Consider the following 21,606-nt stretch of genomic DNA (forward strand, 5'->3'; position numbering starts at 1 on the left):
GGGGCGGGCGGGGGGGGGGGTGACCTCATATAAGTTTATAAAGCCATGAGTGGAAAGGTGAATGGCTCTAATTGACATGAATCATACTGGGAATGTACGAAGCTTTCGTTTCAAACATATCACATATCAATAAACCCCACCTGACCCTACGGTTAGTGATGTGGAAATTAATGGTATAATTAATGGTGCCAGACGATGCTGGAACAGCATCACTTTACTCAACTAAAGTCAGCAATATACATTCACAATGTGAAAGGCACAAACTGTACTTTTACCCACTTCAGCCAATTTCATCTGCAGTCAGACACAACTTAAAATTCAGACCATTGCACAGAAGATAGACGAGCTCTCACAACATTGGAAATAATTTTGTTTGATAAAAGAATCCATCGTAGACTTCCTCAGAGCAATTCATGTCAACAAACTTGTTTTTTTGTGTGTGGGCGTAGCGCACGAAATGTTACTTTAATCCGATTGATGTGAAAAAAATTTGCACCTAAGAAGTTATTTGAAAACGTCTATCACAGTAGATACACGAGTAAATTTTATAAATCATTGATCAAAGGGGACAATCTTTTTTGGATTCGAGGAAGATCCATAGTGATATTTTGTAAATGTTTGGAACTGGGATTGTGTTCAATTTTTGACCCAGACATTGCTGTATTTTCCCTATGGTGGGGGATTTCAACAATAGGGAACACGTTTTTCAAATGAGAGCAGAAAATTTTTAAAAAGGATATCAGAGACACAGAGAATGGTTTGTGTGTGGGATGATTTGGTGGTGGATACTTACAACCTTTAGAAGATATTTGGATAAGTAAATGAATATCAAATGTTTGGATGGATATGGGCCAAGTACACACAGGTGGGATTAGTTTAGTTTGGGATTAGGACTGGCATGGACTGGGTGGACCGAAGGGTCTGTAACCATGCTGTATCACTACATGACTCTATGACTATTGATCAATTTTTCTCAATACTAAACAGTGCTATAGTGATCCTTGAATGAACTGTTGATGTTTAGGTTGTGTCTGAGACTCTGCGAATATTTCCTTCAATGAGAGGAGGGACTAGTTCTCCAAGTTACACAACTGAAATTAAACTAATCTCCAGCATTGTTGCTGAGTTGTTTTGTTTCTGCGGAGGCGGTGGTTATAGTTTGCAGTTGGCTTTCCACCAACTGGTCAACCGTGAGACAAAATATCTTTCATCCACTGCAGAAACTCCACCTGCTTCCAGTAAATGAAACTGGGAACTCAAGGACCTTTTCTGTAGTCAGCTTAATTGCTGCAAACTATTGGATCCGGCCGATTAAAGGGAAAATGAATCAACTAAAGTTAAATCCTACCAAACAAATTATATTTTCCCATTAACTCAAAATGGACATATTTCACTTGGCATTTCTCCCTTTAAAAGGAAAGTCACTGAATACAGCATTCACTGTATGACTATCAGAAAACAGGACGTTCTGGTTAGTTCAGTCTGTTTATTGAGTATCTTTAAAGCTCCTGAAAATGAAGTTAATGGATCCCAAATCCCACATTGCAGTAACATTTGTTATCATCTCAAAGTAAATTAACAAAATTGAATTGGTTCAAACTCACATCACTTGTTATACCATTCTCTGATTCATGTATCTCATTAAAACTGAGTGGGCCCTTTATACATGGTTAACACTGGTGTACTGTAACAGCGAATGTTTGCTGATTTTTATGAGTTAACTGCCCTGTCAGTGCTATCAGTGAGCAGAGAAATGTACTGTTTATAACCTACATTCGTGGTAATTATTACTGTAATACTCTCTAACTTAACCAAACATTCCTGATGTACCCAGACTGTTACATGCAATGGTTTAGACGTTGAGGATTTTAAAAAAAACTTATGGACTGTCTTGTTCTAGTTCATTAGATGCTCTTTCAAAAGTTTACCTCGGTGTTATGTATCACTGCGAACTCACATTTTGTTTCTCAGGCACACAGCTTTCCTTTACTGTGCATTTTAGTGTAGGAGCAATTTGAAAAAATAGATGCAGGGAGAGACATTCTGCAATGTAAGGAGGTGCTTCTAATCTCCGGGTCCAAACTGTTTAGTGACATACACTCACATTCTGAACATAATCACTTTAGACATGCTCCATATTAGGTTGCCGAAACTGAATTTAGAAACGCAAATTAGAAATGGTATGTTATTTGGTAATGTGAGAGAGACTTTGAGTGACAGCAAAAATAAAGTCATTCATTTTGTTGTCTAATAATATTATTGAAGTTCTTTTTAGCTTTATCTGCTTGTGGTGGAATGTGGGATTAAAGGGAGTTAACTTCTAATTGAATATTCTAAATATAATCACTTTAGACACGCTCTGTATTCAGTTGCCTAAATTGAATTTTGAAATGTTTAGTATGAATTACATGTTATTTTGAGTGCGACAGAGACTTGCAGTATCCAGGGAAGAAAAGCTCAACTGTTTTATTAGCTAGTTATATGTTTGAACTTTGATTTTAGTTTTATCTGCTTGTGAATGAATGTAGAAATAAAGGGAGCTAACTTCCAGTTGAATTTGTTTTTTGTAAACAAAATACATGCAACTATGATGTGAAACAGACCTGAAGCCACTCAAATTTACTTCCAAAGAAGCTATTCAGCAAAAGAAATATCCCAAGATGCGTATGTGTCCATGTTTAAGCAGAACCTCATGTAAAGACATGATCCAATGTGTTCGGGCTGTGCAAGCTGATACCAGGATCCAGTCTGAGCCTCCAGCAGGAAACCAACATGCTGAAGCTGTAAGCCTGCCCCTTCCGATGGCCGTATAAATCCTGGGCACTGGACCGTAATTCAACACTCCTGGGTCGGATCTGTTTAGAAAGATCTTCGCAGAACCGCTTCCCACAAGTTATCAGAATGATTGTGTCGACACTTTTTCTCAGTTTGTTACTGACTTTCTTATCATGTGAGTGTTTGTTGTTCAAGTCTCTCTTTGTTACTGTCTCAATGTTAGTCTACGGCAGGAATGTAAAAGACTCAGCCATAATTTCACCAGCTTAATGCTCATAGTTTATTTGTTTTCTTTTTTAAAGGTGCCCAGTCGGAGGTTGTTTTGACCCAGCCAGAGGCAGAGACTGGCCGTCCCGCAGGCAGCCTGAAACTGACCTGTAAAACCAGCGGGTTCGATCTTGGCAGCTACACCATGAGCTGGGTCCGACAGGTTCCCGGACAGGGTCTAGAGTGGCTGCTGTACTACTATAGTTCATCCTGCAGTAACTATGCACCAGCGATTAAGGGTCGATTTACTGCGTCCAAAGACACTTCAAACAACATTTTCGCGTTGGACATGGGGAACCTGAAGATCGAAGACACCGCCATCTATTACTGTGCAAGATACCACAGCGAGAGGAACCAGGGCTGGACCCGTTCAAAAACAGCTCGAGGGAACATTTTGTCAATTCCATCATAAACTGACGGTCAGTACGAGTTTTAAATGCAATTATACCAACTGCAATCTGAAGCAGACCTCAGGCTGCCTCTTACAAAACTATCAAAGAGGAAATGTACCATTTAAACTAGCAAACTGGTGACACAATGGGACAATGTTTTGGGCATCTCATATGTACTGCTAACACTTCCATCAATTAAATGCTCGGACAAAATGTTCGTTTTAATATATCTGACAGCTCAGGAAATCACTGCTCATTGTTATGTCAACTATGGCATCAATTCTAAACATGATCAGAACTAAATGGCTCTTTCAAATGAAAATTGAGACCTCGAGTAAAGAACAGAGAATGAGTGTACTGGTCAACATCATTGTGATACTACAGTGGGTCACAGTGTTGTGCACAGCGACATCCTCATACAAAAAACACTGACAAGTGTTTATCTCAAATTGGTGATTTCTACCATGGCAGGAGCGAGAAATAATGTGAGATGCAATTTAAACGCAATCCAGTAGTGCTAGTTTGTACAAATGTATAAATTTTTCTACCTTCTTCGTGTTGATTGTCAAGTTCAATGCAGACCAAACCTGGAAAAGTATTCCAAGCTTTCAAAATACAATGGATCGTAAAAGCTGGAATAACACACTGAATCATTTTTAGAGGAGTCTGAATCACTGCTTTCTAGGAAGTGAAGAAATTCTCTGCATTTTACAGTTTACAGTCTGTCATAGTATTTGACACAACGTGTCTCACAGTGATATAGCTGGAGTGACACTGCAATTATGACCAATACAAAAACCTATTCAGCCTCCATTGTTTGAAACTAGTCAGTGATTACTTCTACAAACCGTCTTAACTTGCAGTGCAGTATTAGTTCTGTGCGGTTTAATGCCAGTATCACTATTTAATTTGTGAAAGTGTTTGGGTAATTATCGATACACCAGTTGGGGATTTTGAGAATCAGCGCATGTGTTACTCTGTGAAGTATAAAACAGTATTAACATTAATCAAGAATGATCAGAATTCACTAGCGCAATTATGTGATGAAGATTTATCATGACTTTATTTTGCCTGTGGTTCTGAAAATTTAAAATGATGGTAGATTTTTGATTTGTTTTATGCAGAGCTAGTTATTGTGTGACCCAGTCCAGAGAATGTAACACTGTGACTATCTTGATTACTGGGGCCAAGGGACCATAGTGACAGTGACTTCAGGTAAGACCCTTGAACTTTCTTAGTGACTTTTTAAAAACTTTCTATTCATGTGACTAATTTCTGAATTAAATGAAACTCAGATTCTGTGCTGAGTTTGGTTTGGTTCGGATTGATTTTTGTTCAGACTGATTACGGACTTCAGTTAAGGCTCAGCAAATAGTTACAATGGGGATAATGGAGTCAGTTGCTCGTTGTATCGCTTTTTTTGATCAGATGGGCATTCTGTGTGGCTGGGTTACTTGAAACACCTAATGTCTCTTAATCAGTCAGCTATAAATAATGGTTAATGTCAGTGACACCCTGACTGTGAGTTTTATTATCATCAACAAACGCTAAGAAATCAAAGATGTTCGAGATATTACTAAACATGATTAAAATATGCTAAAATATCATTATTCACTTCGTGAATATATGTTCTTACCCTGATTATATTTTCTCATTTATTTTGTAAATTAGTTGATGACAAGCAGGTTAGAAACTGTCATAAAACTTTCTTGCGGTGCTATATTGCATTCTGTTGATTAGATTTTGAGTTTGTTTTACTTGATTCTGTTGAATTGAGTTGATTGGATTTTGGCTTTGTTTTAGTTGGTTCGGTTTGAACTGTGTTGATTGGATTCTGACTTTGTTTTTACTTGGTTTTGTTGAATTGTGTTGATTGGCTTTTGAAATTGTTTTATTTGATTCTGTTGAATTGAATTGTTTGGATTCTGATTATGTTTCATTCAAATCTGTTGTTTTGAGTTGATTGGATTCTGATTTTATTTTCCTTGATTCTGTTGAATTGAGTTGATTGGATCTTATTCAGTTTGTGAAATTGATCAGCGTTTTCATGCTTTCTGTAATCGGTGTTTTCTTTCTGGTGAGGAGATTGACTCTTTGGATTACTTTTCATTACCAATATTTGTGAAGTTCTTTGGTTTTTCATGAATCATTTCTGCATTTGTTAAAATTATATGACACATTTTTCTCTGCTTGATTGAAAACATTACATCCATTTGTAACGGTCTGAAAAACAACTTAAGGCAGAAACCCGGAAGTGTGAGAAATGAAACAAAAACGAGTTTTTAATGCATTGACTTTAAAAAAAACTCAGTTCTAATTGTAAACTAACTGAATTTTGTTTTGAGTAGCCTCATTCAAAATAAAATTTGGGACTAAAATCTGAAACTGCAGAATTGATCAGATTATGTAATTGAAACTAACTTAAAATTATAATGTGGTAATATTTGTCCATTCAGTAATTTTGTTTTGATCATTAAGTGATTAATCAATATATGCCTTCAACTGCTCTACTGTGCGCTGCACAAGATTGTCACGATCAAGAAGTGTGTACAGGTTGGAAATAAATTGAACTGTTGCCAGAAACGTTACAGCTTTAAGTGTTAAGTCCCCTCACAAACAAGGCTGCTGTTATGACTTGCTATTTCTATTCAATTTAATCATTAGTTTGCTGGATTCTGAGCAGCTTTGTTAGACTTCAATTTATTTTTTTTTGTGAGGTTACATCATGTTCTTGGTTCTGTTGAAAATGTTTGCAGAGCTAGTTCTGCTGCAAACACACCGTGTTGTGATCTGGTGATCGATGATCAGTTGAGGAGGGACTGTGCTTGGGTAACATTAAATATGTTATAATTGGGAAACCGTTTCTGGTTTCTACATTGTTTTTGCAATGTTAACATGGTTGGTGACAGTGAACCGCTCCAGGTTCCTCATTCAATGCAATCAGCATGCGAGGTGAAATTTCATAAAGCCTATTATTAAGTGAAAGGCAAATCGCAAAGGTTTTAGAAATGAAGGGAAAACAGATACCTTCGGGCGCCATTTTTACTTAAAAGTAATAATTAAGGATTAATCTAATCCATGCTTTACAATCCAAATTCAGAACTCCACTATCTAGTTCAATCACAAGGTGTGTTTTTTAACAGTTTACAAGTCATAGAGAAATATAAATAGAATTCCAAAAGTCTAATGTTCTAATAGTTCTTGCTCTTGAGCAAAAATGCCATGACTGTGTTATAATTGATCAACACACACCTTTCAATTCCGCTGTACACTACATACATATTTTTCTGGCTGGAAAAGATCATTGGCAAAGACCATTTGGAAATTCTGCTCAATTCTATGAAGAACTGGACAGTTTCACTGCTTTGATCAGTTTCACATGTAACTTGAGTTAATTAATTATGTCCCTGATTAAACTGGATTTACTGGATAAAATAAAACATTAATTGAATTATTTAATCTGCACAGTGCTTTAGGTGTTCCCAATCTGTGCATTTTAAATAAATAGTTACATTTTACAACAAAATATCAACTGAAGAGTCATTCTTTCGGAGCAACTGCTATAATGAATTATGTGACCAAGGCCAAATTTCAAATTAATTAAAATAATCCATTCATGACCTCGCAGGGCAGCATGGTGGCTCAGTGGGTGGCACTGCTGCCTCACAGTGTCAGGGTCCCAAATTCGATCCCACCCTCGGGTGACTGTCTGTGTGGAGTTTGCACATTCTCCCTGTGTCTGCGTGGGTTTCCTTCGGGCACTCTGGTTTCCTACCACAGTCCAAAAGATGTGCAGGTCAGGTGATTGGCTGTGCTAAATTGCACATAGTGTTCAGGGATGTGTAGGTTAGGGTGCATTAGTCAGGGGTAAATATAAATTAGGGGGAATGAGTCTGGCTGGACTACTTATTGTTCAGAGGGTCAGTGTGGAATTGTTGGGCCAAATGGCCTGTTTCTATACTGTAGGAACCCTACTCTTAAAACCATGGGAGTGCTTGCTGCAAACGCAGAGAATTCATTTTACATCGATGTGTTCAGACGGATGCAGTGTTCACAAATTTGCAGAAGACATGAACTAGAGGATAACAGAGCACATGGTTTATTCAGACACTGAAAATAGAGTAATATTTATTTTAATTAATATACTTGACCGATTTATTGCAATGTCGCGATCGGAAGGAATCTGCTCACATTAGTTAAGTGTGACAATCATTTAGATTAGATTTCCTGCAGTATGTATCGGGCCATTTGGCCCAACAAGTCCACACCGACCCTCTGAAAAGTAACCCACCCAGACCCATTCCCCTTCCCTATATTTACCCCTGACTAATGCACCTAACACTATGGACGATACAGCATGACCAGTTCACCTGACATGCACATCTTTGGATTGTGGGAGGAAATCCACACAGACACAGGGGAGATTGTGTAAACTCCACATAGGCAGTCACCCGAGGCTGGAACCGAGCCTGGGTACCTGGATCTGTGAGGCAGCAGTGCCCACATTTACTTAGACATCCGCTAAAGCGGGCAACTCCAGACAGAAGCATGTTTTCAATTCATACCTTTTGAAACATTTTCGTTCATTAAAGGAGTTAACAAAAAAATGACCTTGCCCTAATTCCTTCAACAGAAATGCTTTCCACACTGGAATGCAGTATTGACTTTATGCAGTGCATGCAAAATCTCCACAGTTCAAGGAACGTTTTAAGAATATGTAAAAACAATTTAGAGAATAATCCATTTCCTCCGGATCTGTGCTTTAATTGGCGATATTTCCCACCTCAATAATTTTGTTAAATACAATGACTTATTAAGTTTATTAACTCAGTGGTTATTTATGTTCATTGTGAACACATTCTTGTTCACATTAATACTCTGGTTAGTTCCTCTGATGAATGTTCAATTACAGTGAATATATTTGACGTGAGGAGTTGAGCAATCTATCCTCTAGGATTAAGTCTGTTGTGCAGTTTATTTCAGTGCTATGTCTGACTAACTTGTCAATGGTCCTGACCATTTGTAAATTGTCCAGTTCGGATACCTGAATCTCAGACAGTTCAATTTTATCTTGAGCTTCAAAACCACTTTTATCTGCCAGAAATACAATATTCGATTAGGTGCCTCAGAATTGAGAGCCCTGACTAAGTTGTTCCAATCAGAATGAACGTTTCAGGAACAACAGGCAGATAGCAAGAGTTTTGAAATTGGTTGTTGGCAACAAGAGATATTTGATTGAGAGAGGCAGAGGGAAATATGCTGTATATTTTCTTTGTGCCTCAGTTATGCAGGACGTGTTTCGAGGCACAATGTAGAATCAGAATTTTTTTGCATCTTATTATTTGAAAACCTATTATCAGCTTTTAGTGTCACTGGAAACGGTCATATTACACTTCAAAACATTTTAATCTTTTCCAAACTAAGTAGACCGTCTGGTGCAGCAACATTCACAGGGGAAAGAGGAAGGGAGTTCTAGGTTGGAATCCAGTGACAGTGAATTGATGGCAATGTAATTCCTAGATTTATTCCTCTGTAGTTCCCATAGAGTTTGAACAATTTGGTGCTGCTGTCAAAGCATTCTTCGATAAATGTTGAAATGTTACTTTCATTGTACAAACATTCTGGAGCAATCCCTGGTTGTTGGAAGGTGATAATAACTAACATGGTTTATGTACTGTCAAAACATGTGGGCTGTGTTCTCCGTGATAGTGTCAAGCTCATTGTGTTCAGGTCTGTTGTGATGTTGTAGTAGAGTCCCTGATTCTGTGCCAGGTGGCCTGTGTTCACTTACAACCTGTTAGAGAGGTATGTAACACAATCTCTTATCAGGTTACTTCAGTGCAAGAAAGCAGATTGACATGTCTGGGTGTTTGTTGGAATTCCACTCACAGAGGCCAATGAAATCTATTCAATCGCTGTCCTGACTTGTGTCTCTTAGATATTAAACAGAAGTTTGGTGGTGAGCAGCTTTTTCCAGATCAATATTTGTTCACAAGCTTTTGGGCATCGCTAGATGGTGTTAATGGAGTAAGTGCTCAAAGAAATCCCAGCTTTTGACTTGCTGTTCTAACAATATCATTTATAACTAATCCAGAATAGATCATTTTCGCAGCATATTTGATGAGATTATGCTTCGGCTGTTTTACTTTATATTAAACCAGTGCTGGAGCTGAATTTGATTGTTCAGTACGGTGGGAGTTCCGCTGAATCCAACACTTGCTGCAGATGGTGAAAGCTTTTCAGTTGGTCTTCAATTGCTATCTCAGACCATCCAGTATCTCTGCTAAGAATTCTTTTTCCAACAGGAGTCAAGCCAACGTAATCACTGTTTATCTCAACAGGTGTGAGCTCTTGTGCCAAAAACATGAAAACAATTTGGTGAAGGGGCGGGGAGGGGGTCTCTGGATGCGAAAGGTTAACCTTGCCTTCTCTCCCCAGGAGCTGCTAGACCTGCTGAGTTTCTTCAGAAGTTTCTGTCTTTATTTTCGTTTTCTAGCATTTAAAGTTTGTTGTTTCATTGAAAAAAGTTGTGTTCGATGAAGCACGTTCTTCAGAGAAAAGATGCATTTGAACAAATTGCGAATGTTCAGAGATATTAAATATCAGAGAATCATTGAATTGGAGCGCCCTGATCTCGAGCTGTAGTTTCACAAGAAACTATGATGAAGTAACAACACACTCCAGAGCGCAGTGGCTGCTGTAATTGGGTGGAAGTTATTTTGATCACTCAGATAGAGAATGTCAATGATCACGTTCCAAATAATCAACAGAACGTTTTTTTGCAGCATGTGTGAAACAATTAATTTGTTGAAATATTTTAATAAAAAGTGTTCACCACCAGTGCTAGCTTAATGAATGACACAATGATAGGAAGGTAGGAGCAAGAGGAGGCCACTCAGCCCCTCGAGCTGTTCCACCACTTACTTAGATCATGGTGCATCTGTGAGCTAAATCCACAGGTCTCCCTTTGGCTAAAACTCTTCAACCCCTTTTATTAACAAGCAAAAACTATCCCAGATTTACTGATTCGACTGCCCGCAACAAAGGGAGACACCATTTCTGAAAGACATTCCTGTGAGTACTGTGACACAATGAGGCTGGAATTAATTGCTCATGAAAGTAAACTTTCAATCTCTGACAATTTCCAATTGAAACATCCCAATCATCATATTTCATTAACTTAACCCTATACTTCCCTGGAATAAAGAAATATAATGTGTGATTGCCTTGCTAAAAATGAGGGAAGCTTCCTTCCCAATACATGATTAAGAACTAGCTCTGTTCATTCAGTGAAAACACAGTCAAATCACACAAAAGGAAACCACGTCATCTTGTGCAGACACACAAGTGCCTCACATAATTTTCAATTCTTCCAGTGGTTGTTTGAATCTCTAGACAGGTGTGGAAGTGTCAGACTTTTTATATCGCCTTGAGAAACCAGTTATCATCAGCCTATTTGAATTGCTGAAGTTTGTGTGGCATTAGCACATTCACACCGCTGTTAGGAAGTGAGTCCCATGGCTGTGATTGAGGAAGAGGAAACGGGCAGCGAAATAGTTGAGAGTCAAGTTGAAGTCTAATTTGGAGGAGAGCTTTCAGGTGAAGCATTTACATGCATGTGCGCCCTTATCCTCAAGGATCACAGCTTTGGAACATGCTGTCAAAGGGACATGTCGGCATGCAATCTGGAAGCTGAAGAAGGCCCCTCGGCCCCTCTAGAATGCTATTCCAATCATGGGATCAACATTAATCATGCTGCTCACCAGTCTTCCCAACACACCAATAACATTGAACCTGATTGTTTGCTGTTCAGCAAAAGAATGGTGAACCTTTGGAATTCTCCACCACAGAAATTGATTCAGGACAAAACATTAAATGATTTCAATAAGGAGATAGATTCCTTCAATCCTTAAAAAAATGCTCCGGATATATGGAGAAAGGCAAACAGGGTACAATATTGGTTGAAAGCCATGAAAACATTGAATGGGACATGGTTTGTAAGTTTGCACGTAACACCAACATTGGTGTTATAATTGGCAGTGAAAGTTATCCAAACGTACAATGAGATCTTGCTTAGCTGGGCCAATGGGCTGAGGAGTGGCAGATGGAGTGTAATTTAAATGAATACGACGTGTTGCTTTTTGAGAAGTCAAATCAGGTCACAACTTACAGAGTTAATGGTAGGGCACTGGATAGTGATGTTGAACACAGGGCCCTGAGGGTCCAGACTCATAGAGTCTTACAGAGTTCATGGTAAGGCACTGGGTAGTAATATTGAAAACTGAGGACCCTGAGGGTGCAGACTCATAGATTCTTGAAAGCGTTGTCTCAAGTAGCTAGTGTGTTGAAGGTGTTTGGCACATGTACCTTCATTGGTCAGAGCACTGAGTGCAGGAGTTAGGGCTTCATGTTGTAACTGTCCAAAACATTGGAATGAACTGCCAGAGGAAGTGGTAAATGCAGAGATAGGTCCAACATTTAGAAGACATTTGAACAGCTCCAGGAACTGGATAGGTCTGGATGGATATGGGCCAAAGGCAGGCAAGTGGAATTAGTTTAATTTGGGAACTCTTGTCAGCATGGATGAGCTGGAACAAAGGAACTGTTTCTGTGCTGTACGACTTTATGACTCACTGACTTTATGGTGGAGTAGGCTCAAAGTTGGAATGTGGTGAGCAAGTGAGGGGCTAGATTGGGCATGTGGGAGAGTTTGGGCTGGTAGGCTGTGAGGTGTTGGCTGGCTGCTGGGTAAGCTTGCATGCACTCTGTCTGGCAAGGTGGAATCAAGGTAAATGGTAATGGTCACAGGATAATTTGGTCGAATTGTGCTTGGTAGGTGAGGGGTAGTTTGAGCTGAAATGCGGGAGGTCTGTCTTTGCCAGGCTGGTCTATGGAGATGTGGGCAGGATGCCAGGCTGGTTAGTGTAGAGGTGGGCAGAGTGCCAGGCTGGTTATTGTAGAGGTGGGCAGAGTGCCAGGCTGGTTAGTGCAGAGGTGGGCAGTGTGCCAGGCTGGTTAGTGTAGAGGTGGGCAGAGTGCCAGGCTGCTTAGTGTAGAGGTGGGCAGAGTGCCGGGCTGGTTAGTGCAGAGGTGGGCAGTGTGCCAGGCTGGTTAGTGTAGAGGTGGGCAGTGTGCCAGGCTGGTTAGTGTAGAGGTGGGCAGTGTGCCAGGCTGGTTAGTGTAGAGGTGGGCAGTGTGCCGGGCTGGTTAGTGTAGAGGTGGGCAGAGTGCCAGGCTGGTTAGTGTAGAGGTGGGCAGAGTGCCAGGCCGGTTTATAGAGAGGTGGGCAGTGTGCCAGGCTGGTTAGTGTAGAGGTGGGCAGTGCGCCAGGCTGGTTAGTGTCGAGGTGGGCAGTGTGCCGGGCTGGTTAGTGTAGACGTGGGCAGTGTACCAGGCTGGTTAGTGTAGAGGTGGGCAGAGTGCCAGGCTGGTTAGTGCAGAGGTGGGCAATGTGCCGGGCTGGTTAGTGTAGAGGTGGGCAGAGTGCCAGGCTGATTAGTGTTGAGGTGGGCAGAGTGTCTGGCTGGTTAGTGCAGAGGTGGGCAGTGTGCCGGGCTGGTTAGTGTAGAGGTGGGCAGAGTGCCAGGCTGGTTAGTGTAGAGGTGGGCAGAGTGCCAGGCTGGTTAGTGTAGAGGTGGGCAGTGTGCCGGGCTGGTTAGTGTAGAGGTGGGCAATGTGCCGGGCTGGTTAGTGTAGAGGTGGGCAGTGTGCCAGGTTGGTTAGTGTTGAGGTGGGCAGTGTGCCAGGATGTTTCGGGGGTGGAAGGTCACTGTAATGAAGTGACAGGGGGACGTGTTGTCAAAATGCAAAGCTCGGAGTCTGGCAAAATGGTAGGTGGTAAATGACAGATGTGAAAGGAGCTGGGATGCAATGTGCACAAGTTGACTTGGGTAAGGTGAGAGGTCAGTGATCATGGACTGAGGTCATGTCTTGGGTAGTGGGCTTTTGTCTGAGGTTGTGAAAATGATGGTGCCAGATCCAGTCAGGGCCAGAATCACCATGGGCCAGCGCAGGGCGGCAGGAGTGTAAATGAGTGAAAGGGATTGTGATCATATGTCCATCTGGAACATAGAATACAGAACATTACAGTGCAGTACAGGCCCTTCAGCCCTCGATATTGCGCTGACCTGTGGAACCAATCTGAAGCCTATCTATCCTACACGATTCCATTTTCATCCATATGTTTATCCAATGACCTTTTAAATGCCCTTAAAGTTGGCGAGTGTACTATTGTTGCAGGCAGTGCGTTCCATGGCCCTACTACTCTCTGAGTAAAGAAACAACCTCTGACATCTGTCATCTATGTCCTCTCCTGCTAGCCATCACTATTCAAGGAAAAAGACTTTCACTGTCCACCCTCTGTTTATCTTTTATGTCTCAATTAAGTAACCTCTCAACCTTCTTCTCTCAAATAAAAACAGCCTCAAGACCCTCATCCTTTCCTCATTAAACCTTCCCACCATACCAAGCAACATCCTGGTAAACCTCCTCTGAACTCTTCCAAAGCTTCCACATTCTCCCTATAATGTGGTGACCAGAACAGTACACAATACTCCCAAGTGCAGCCACACCAGAGTTTTGTACAGCCGCAGCCTAACCTCGTGGTTCTGAAACTCATTCCCTCTATCGATGAAAGCCAACACAAAGTATGCCTTCTTAACAACTCTATCAAACTGGCTGGCAACTTTTAGGGATCTATGTACATGGACACCGAGATCTCTCTGCTCAGCTACACTACCAATATGGATTGCCTTGGATGTGTTTCGTGTGATAGGGGTTGTGTGTTCCGGGCATGAATGGGTGTATAGCAGGGTAGGGTTTGTCAATGTGAGTGGGAATTTAGGTCGAGACAGAATAAGTGCAGTGGTTAGTCTGCGACATGAGGTTTGGTGGTGAACTGTGTGTCAGTTTGATAGTTATTAAAGTTAAAGATTACTTGTTCGTTTCTCAAATCATATTTACGTAAATACTCAGCTGTAACACTCCAAAGTCGCTGAACCTTAATGGTCCTCCAATTTTCAGAGGCCTCCAGAATTCAGATAATTGTAAATGAGATGTTTCAACTTCCAGCCAATTGGCATGAGTTCAGCCGTAACAACCATCCTCCCAGTCCCAGTGCTCAGCTCCTGCCTGTGCTGCTGCTGCAGTGACCTTCCTCCCAGAGAGAACATTCTGCCTTGCATTGATAAGTGAGGAAGGCTCACTGGACCTGATTTCCAAGTATGGGGACGGCAAACACGGGGAGACACAATTTTAAAGTGAGGGGAGATAGGTATAAGACAGATGTCAGAGGTAGTTTCTTTACTCATTGAGTAGTAAGGGTATGGAATGCTTTGCCTGCAACAGTAGTAGATTCGCCAAGTTTAAGTACATTTAAGTCGTCATTGGGCTAACATATGGACGTACATGGGATAGTGTAGGTGGGATGGGCTTCAGATTAGTATGACAGGGCAGCGCAACATCGAGGGCCGAAGGGCCTGTACTGCGCTGTCATGTTCTATGTTCTATGATTCACTCTGACTTCTCTCCGGGGGTACTGCCAGCTGTTGGGTATTTCCAGCAGCACGGCACCTCGTGGAGCAGAAGTTGATTCCGTGGTTTGTGCTGCTGCCTCACAGTGCGAGGGACTCAGGTTCCATTCCAGCCTCGGGTGACTGTCTGTGTGGAGTTGGCACTTTCTCCCCATGTCTGTGTGTGTTTCCTCCCACACTCCAAAGATGTGCAAGTTCTGGGAATTGCAAATGTTGTGTTCAGTGATTGGGAGTTTAGGTGCATTAGTCAGGGTTAACTGTAGCATAATAGGGTAGGGGAATGGGTCTGGATGCGTTACTTTTCAGAGGGTGGGTGTGGAGTTGTTGGGCCAAATGGCCTGTTTGCACACACTGTAGAAATTCGATGAATCTGCATTTCCTTGGTTTGTATTTTGTGAAATGTCTCTGCTCTTCACAGCAATCCAGTGAAAGTGTCAGTTGGTGAGATCTTCAAACAGTTACTGGGGTGGCATCAGGATGTTCTTCTTCCGAAATTATATGGCAATGGTCAAGGTCGAGGGCATGTTTCTAAAGAGGCAACCAATGATCATGATCAGCAACTGATAGGAAACAAAAATAAACCCCAGTTATGCTGTCGACTTCAGCGGGAGCGTACTGGCAAACGTTTACAGCTGAGGATACATTTGAGTAACTGAGAAGGTCAAATTAACAGAAACTAACATGCTCAATTGGTCATTCTGTTGTAGAGACACCGTCTCCCCCCACGCTTTATGGCCTGGTCTCCTCCTGTCAGGAGCACAACACCGGTTCTGTGATCTTTGGTTGTTTGGCGATGGACTATTCCCCTGACGTCACCAAGGTAACCTGGAAGAAAGGTGGGGAGCTAATCACGACTGGATTGAAGACTTACCCATCAGTGAGAAACAAGAAGGGAACCTATACCCTGAGCAGCCAGTTAACCCTGCCCGGGTCAGCGGTGGATTGCCCCAGCAAAATCTCCTGTGAGGTTCAACACAGCGGGACACACAAGAGCAAAGTAATGCCATGTCCAGGTCAGTGTTGTGGGAACTGAGATAAACAGATCATCTGTGATTAACATGAAGAAGGTTTTCACAGAATCACCTTATATAGCACAGGAAATAGGCCCTTTGATCCATCAAAGTCACATCTATCAATAACAGCCACCTAACTATTCCAGTCTCATGTGCCAGCACACGATCCATTGCCTTGTGTGACTTGCCCTTGCAAGGATACTTCCTACTTATAATGAGGGGCTCAGTCTCTCCATGACTTGTAGGTGCTGAGCTCCAGGCTAACACCACCCTCTGTTTGATTTTGTTTTCCCATGAGATCCACTTGGAACCTCTTGGCCTTACCTTCACCTTGTGCCCCTGAGGCATTGATCTCGCCATCAAGGGGAAAGGTTTCATCCAGTTTACCCTGTCTATGCCTAAAATAATTCTAGATATCATGATAATCTTCTCCCTAATTCTCCTCTGCTCCAAGGAAAACCCCTGTCTATCTAAACTAGTTTCTTAACTAAAACCCTCCAACCCAGGCAAGACCCTGGCAATTCTCATGAATACTGCCTTCAGTGTAATCACATTCCTTCGATAACATGCACACAACGCTTCCGTATGGCCTAACCAGTGTTTTATTAAGTTCCAGTATCATCTCACCACCCTTCATTGTCAATGTCTAGGCTAATAAAAGCAAATATCCTCCCACTTTCTTAGCCTCTTTATCCAGACGACACAGTACTATAGGGGATCGGTGGGTACATGCACCAAAGATCCTCAGGCCTTTCCATGGTTCCACCATTCAAAACGTCATACCTCACAGATTCTTCTGCCGAATTACATCACCTTACATTTATTCAGAATAATTTCCATTTGCAACTTTTCTCTTCACATACAACCAACTCTTTCATATCCTCCTGCAATCTAAAGCCATTGTGCTCATGACTTACCAACATGACAGTTTTCATTTCATCTGTGAATTCCCTGGTTAATCCTCCTAAATTTGAGTCTCCATCATTGGTATGTAAGAGAAATAGCAAGGAAATCAACACCAATCCCTACAGAACACCAGGAGACATAGATTTCCTGTCACGCAGACACCCGATGACTATTATCGCCAGCTCCCATCACTCAGCCAGTTCTAGATCCAATCTGCCAAATTAACTCGGATCCCATTGGCTCTGATTATTGCTATCATCTGGACATCGAGTTATCTCTATGAAAACTACTATCAAATTGTTACACATGACTTCCTCTCAATAAAATCGTGCTGAAAATTGTTGATTTATCTTGCAAATGAAGACTAATTTCACTTCTCAATAGTTTCCTTACCACTGAGACTAGCTTGACAGATCTGTGTTTTCATTATTTATCCTTTCCTTCGTCCTGCATAACAGTGCAACGTTGGCTGATCTGCACTCACTCGGCACAACTGCTGTGGCCAGACAGGAATTCTAAATTATTGTCAGCGACCCAACTATTTCATCCTTTGCATTGCTCAACCGCTTGGTATATTTTTCATCTGCCCTGGAAATACAACCACTTTTCATTCAGCAAGACAACACAGAACATCACGTCATGTGTCCTAATTTCTGAAAGTCCATCACAACACCCCTCCATGATTTCTGTCCCCACATTGTCACTCTTACTAGTGAACACTGACACAACACATTCGTTTTGACCACAAACTAATCCTCCGGCTCCACTCCAATAATAACACTTAATGGGCCTGAAGAAGGGCCTGTGCCCGAAACGTCGAATCTCCTGTTCCCTGGATGCTGCCTGACCTGCTGTGCTGTTCCAGCAATAAAGTTTCAACTTTGATCTCCAGCATCTGCAGACCTCACTTTCTCCTGTGAGTGCATAAACCTTGCATAAATAATTATGTTGCAGAAGTGACACAACTTTACCTATATCCCAAAATTTCCCCCTTTTTCTTTAATTACCATTTGTTATCTTCTGCATTTTTCTTTTAAGCATTGTCCAAAAATTCAGAAGCATCATTCCGGAGATTTCATCCATCTTGGTCTCATCTGTTTTATTAAGGCTGTCTGAATCAGTCTTTGGGTGAGTCCTCGTATACAGGGCATGATGCAACAGCCAATGGCTACCAATACCCCGGCTACTACTATCAGGGCAATAAGGATGGAAACCACCACCCCTTCCATTTTCCAAACCATGATTCACGCCATCCCGTGAGAGATGTGTCTACTCCTGAATTCTCATCCAGTTCCTCTGCTAAGGTAGTCAATCCCCTTAATGCCCGAGTAATTGAACCATCAGGTGCAGTGTTGTTATGAATAAAGGTGCAACAGCTTCCTCCTAACATCACACATACACACCCTTTTTCTGCTAAAATCATATCAAGGGCCATTCTGTGTACCCATGCCATCCTATTTGTCGCATCAAGCTGTTCTGATATTCCTTTAACCACATCTCTTGTATAATTTATAAGTCGCTGTTGATTATAGAAAATGTAATTTATCCAATCTACATTTTTATTAATTGTTACCCACCAAAAGAGAGCTGACTCAACGCCTGCTGCAATCTGGTTACGAGCCTTGAACTCATCAGGTACCCTCCTAGGGACTCCTACAGAATCGAGATAAATCCTGTCATCGAAAGAAGTGTCTAACAGTGATCTCTTACTCTTTTCCTTTTTCCCCACTATCTTTTCCTTCTCAAATGCCAGGGTAAATGGAATTACCAATTGTACAATTGCACATATCCCTCTCCAATCCGGTGGTAGGGTGGGTCTCAATATTTTGCCTCCACTGTACCACCACAGGTCCGCTCGAGTAGCCTTTGGTGCTGAGTAGTTCCCTCCCTTGTCTGTTTCGGTGACATTCTTAATCTCTGTACATACTTTCAGCTCCCCCAAATCTCCAGACTGATTTGTACGACGTGTGATTTCCAACTGCGGTTGAAAACATAGGGGGGCTTTTGAATCTTTCTTCTCCCAGGGAGCGAAAATAAGAGATAGGGAGGTACAATTCCTATCATTCAATGCAGTCTTATCCTGATACAGGGCTATCATACATTTCATGCCCTTCTTGTCTCACTTCCACTCAAGCGGAAAGGGAACCACCTGGGCCACTGGCCTACGGGAGGCACATACATAGCAATTGCTCTTGTTCAGACTTTTTACAGTATACTTTACCCATTCGACCCAGGCATTTGCATCCCCGTATCCAGTTTCTATTTCGATTGTCTGTTTCAAGTCCTTCATCTCTATAATTTTTACTACTTTAGGATCATCGGGAGGGGTGAAAGGTTGTACCTTATTATCCAATAGTTCTGCCCGTTTTCCCTGTCCTACGCTAATTTGAAAACAACAGCCCGAGAACTCCTTCCCATTTGCTTACATTTCTTTCCCAAATGTTTCATCTAATTGTATTTTATAGGTATCCCCCACCCCACCTCCCAGAATTGCTTTGAGCCATGTGGTTTTCTTTATCATTAGGTATATTGGGTTACACTTTTTATCGGGACAATTGCGAGCTGGTCGGAGGGGGCCCAGTGTCCTGTGACGAGACCATTATACCAAGTAGCATCCCCAATGGACTTAAGATGTATCTCTGAGCTGCGGTACTGTCTCTGATTATCTACGTCCCCACAATTTACTAAGTTACATGCATCAGGTCTATTACTTGCTGATTATCAGACGCAGGGACCGTTAATAACACATATGAAAATTATATTTGACAAAATCCCAATACTAAGAATACTACATCATACTTCTAAGCATCCCCAGCATTCTAAAAATTGTGCTGAAGCACAAAAAACCTTAATACACAATCTTACAGAAATAATCCCGCGCTCGTATCGCCACTGTATAATCAGTTACTATAAATCTCTTCAGCCTGAGTTTCAGCGGGTCTTGCGTTGATTCGGCTGTCCAGACTTCTTCCTCAACTGGACATTTTACTAGCCCTTTGATCTGAGTGTAGTGAGTCCAGCCTTTCTCAGCTGTCCTTATTGCCGTTTCGGCCAAAGGATCCTGATATGGCCCTTCCCAGTCCGGCTGCAATTTAGTCTCTGTCCATGATTTTACTAAGCCCCAATCTCCTGGCCGGAGGGGATGGGCGGTGAATTCAAGGGGCGGAGTCTGTGCCAATGAACCCTGTTTCCTGAGGAAAGACAAACAGGCGGATAAGCCCAGTATATATTTCTTTAGAACAAGTCATCATTTTCGGGAATTGTCAATTCTCCGTTCTTTCCCAGATAAGGTAATCCAAATATGATTTCATAGGGGTTAGTCCCAAATCTTTCCTTGGGGCTGTTCGTACTTGCAAGAGAGCTATAGGTAAACATTTGTTCCAAGGGAGTCTGGTTTCTATTATCAATTTAGAGAGCTGTCGTTTGAATGATTGGTTCATTCTCTAACACTTTGCTGATGATGGTGGGTGCCATGGAGCATGGAACTCCCAGAAAGTTCCCAAACCTTTCAATACCCCTTGTAACACTTTAGAGGTAAAATGAGTTCCTTGGTCGGAATCTATATGGATCACGAGCCCATATCGGGGAATTATGTGCTCTAATATTGTTTTAGACACCACATTCGCAGTGGCAGTAGCTAGAGGGTATGCCTCAACCCAACCAGATAGATGATCTACTATGATCAACATATATTTTAGTTATCCTACTCTGGGTAGTTCAATATAATCTACTTGTATACTCTGGAAGGGTCTCAATCCTGGGTCTCTTCCTCCCGTGGTCTGTTTTCTCAGGACTTTCTTATTTACCTTTGTGCATATTATACATCCCTCACATATTTGTTTAGCAATTGTATATATTCCTTTACATCCATATTTCCTAAGAACTAAAAGATACGTTGCTTGTACTCCCCAATGGTTGAATTGATGTAGGACAGCCATAATTTCTCGCATCATCATTTTGTTTTACATTTCCCTTCCATCGGGCAATATCCATTGCCGGTCTGCTGTTTTCTTCAGCCCCAAAATCTTTCAATTCTTTTTCTTCTCTTTCTGTAAATATAGGAGCTTCCCAGGGATCAGGGACAGCAGGTATTAGGGAATGAATCAGCACTCCTTGTGGGTCCAGGCCTGCTTCCTTAGCCACTTCATTGGCTAATCTATTCCCCCTAACTTCTGGTTCATTTCCTTTCTGATGACCATTTACATGCAATACTGCTATTTCTCGGGGGGAGTAATAGGGACCCCAAGACCCATTTAATCAACTCCTCATTTGCTAATTCCTTCCCCCGGCTATTGATCAGTCCTCTTTCCTGCCATATCTTTCCAAAAGTGTGCACAACACCAAATGCATATTTGAGTCACTGTATGGTGCTCCCTCTTTATTTTCTAATGCCCTAAGGGCTCTTTCCAATGCAGAGAGTTCGCGGGTCTGAGCTGACCACCCATTTGGCAACCTTCCTGTCTCTACCACACTACCTTTCGTCCCGTCTACGACTGCATACTCATTATTTCTTTTCCCTTCAGTCGCCCGGGATGATCCGTCTACAAACGGTCAGGCTCCTGCATGAAGTGGAACATCTCTCAGGTCCATGCGGACTTTAGTTTGTTATTCTATTATGTGAAGGCAGTTGTGCTCTGGATTCTCAGGAGATTCTCCTTCCCTTTCCAAAGAAAGGCAGCTGGATTTGAACAATTGTCCGTGACCAACACTAGATCATCCTTT

General features: G+C 41.7%; 1 gene segment (V, D, J or C); it reads left to right on the forward strand.

Moving 5' to 3' along the window:
• Positions 1 to 2,866: 2,866 nt before the first annotated feature.
• The window catches only part of LOC148137593 (Ig heavy chain C region-like), a 784,089-nt gene continuing 765,349 nt past the window's right edge, over positions 2,867 to 21,606 (forward strand). Inside the window, 4 exon segments of the C gene segment in view lie at positions 2,867 to 2,950; positions 3,078 to 3,461; positions 4,559 to 4,649; positions 15,673 to 15,978. Of these exon segments, the coding sequence occupies positions 15,759 to 15,978 (220 nt within the window).

The sequence above is a fragment of the Chiloscyllium plagiosum genome, unplaced genomic scaffold, assembly GCF_037043375.1.
Source record: "Chiloscyllium plagiosum isolate Xiang-an unplaced genomic scaffold, Cpla_swu_hap1 HiC_scaffold_42, whole genome shotgun sequence".
NCBI classification, from domain to species: Eukaryota; Metazoa; Chordata; class Chondrichthyes; order Orectolobiformes; family Hemiscylliidae; genus Chiloscyllium; species Chiloscyllium plagiosum.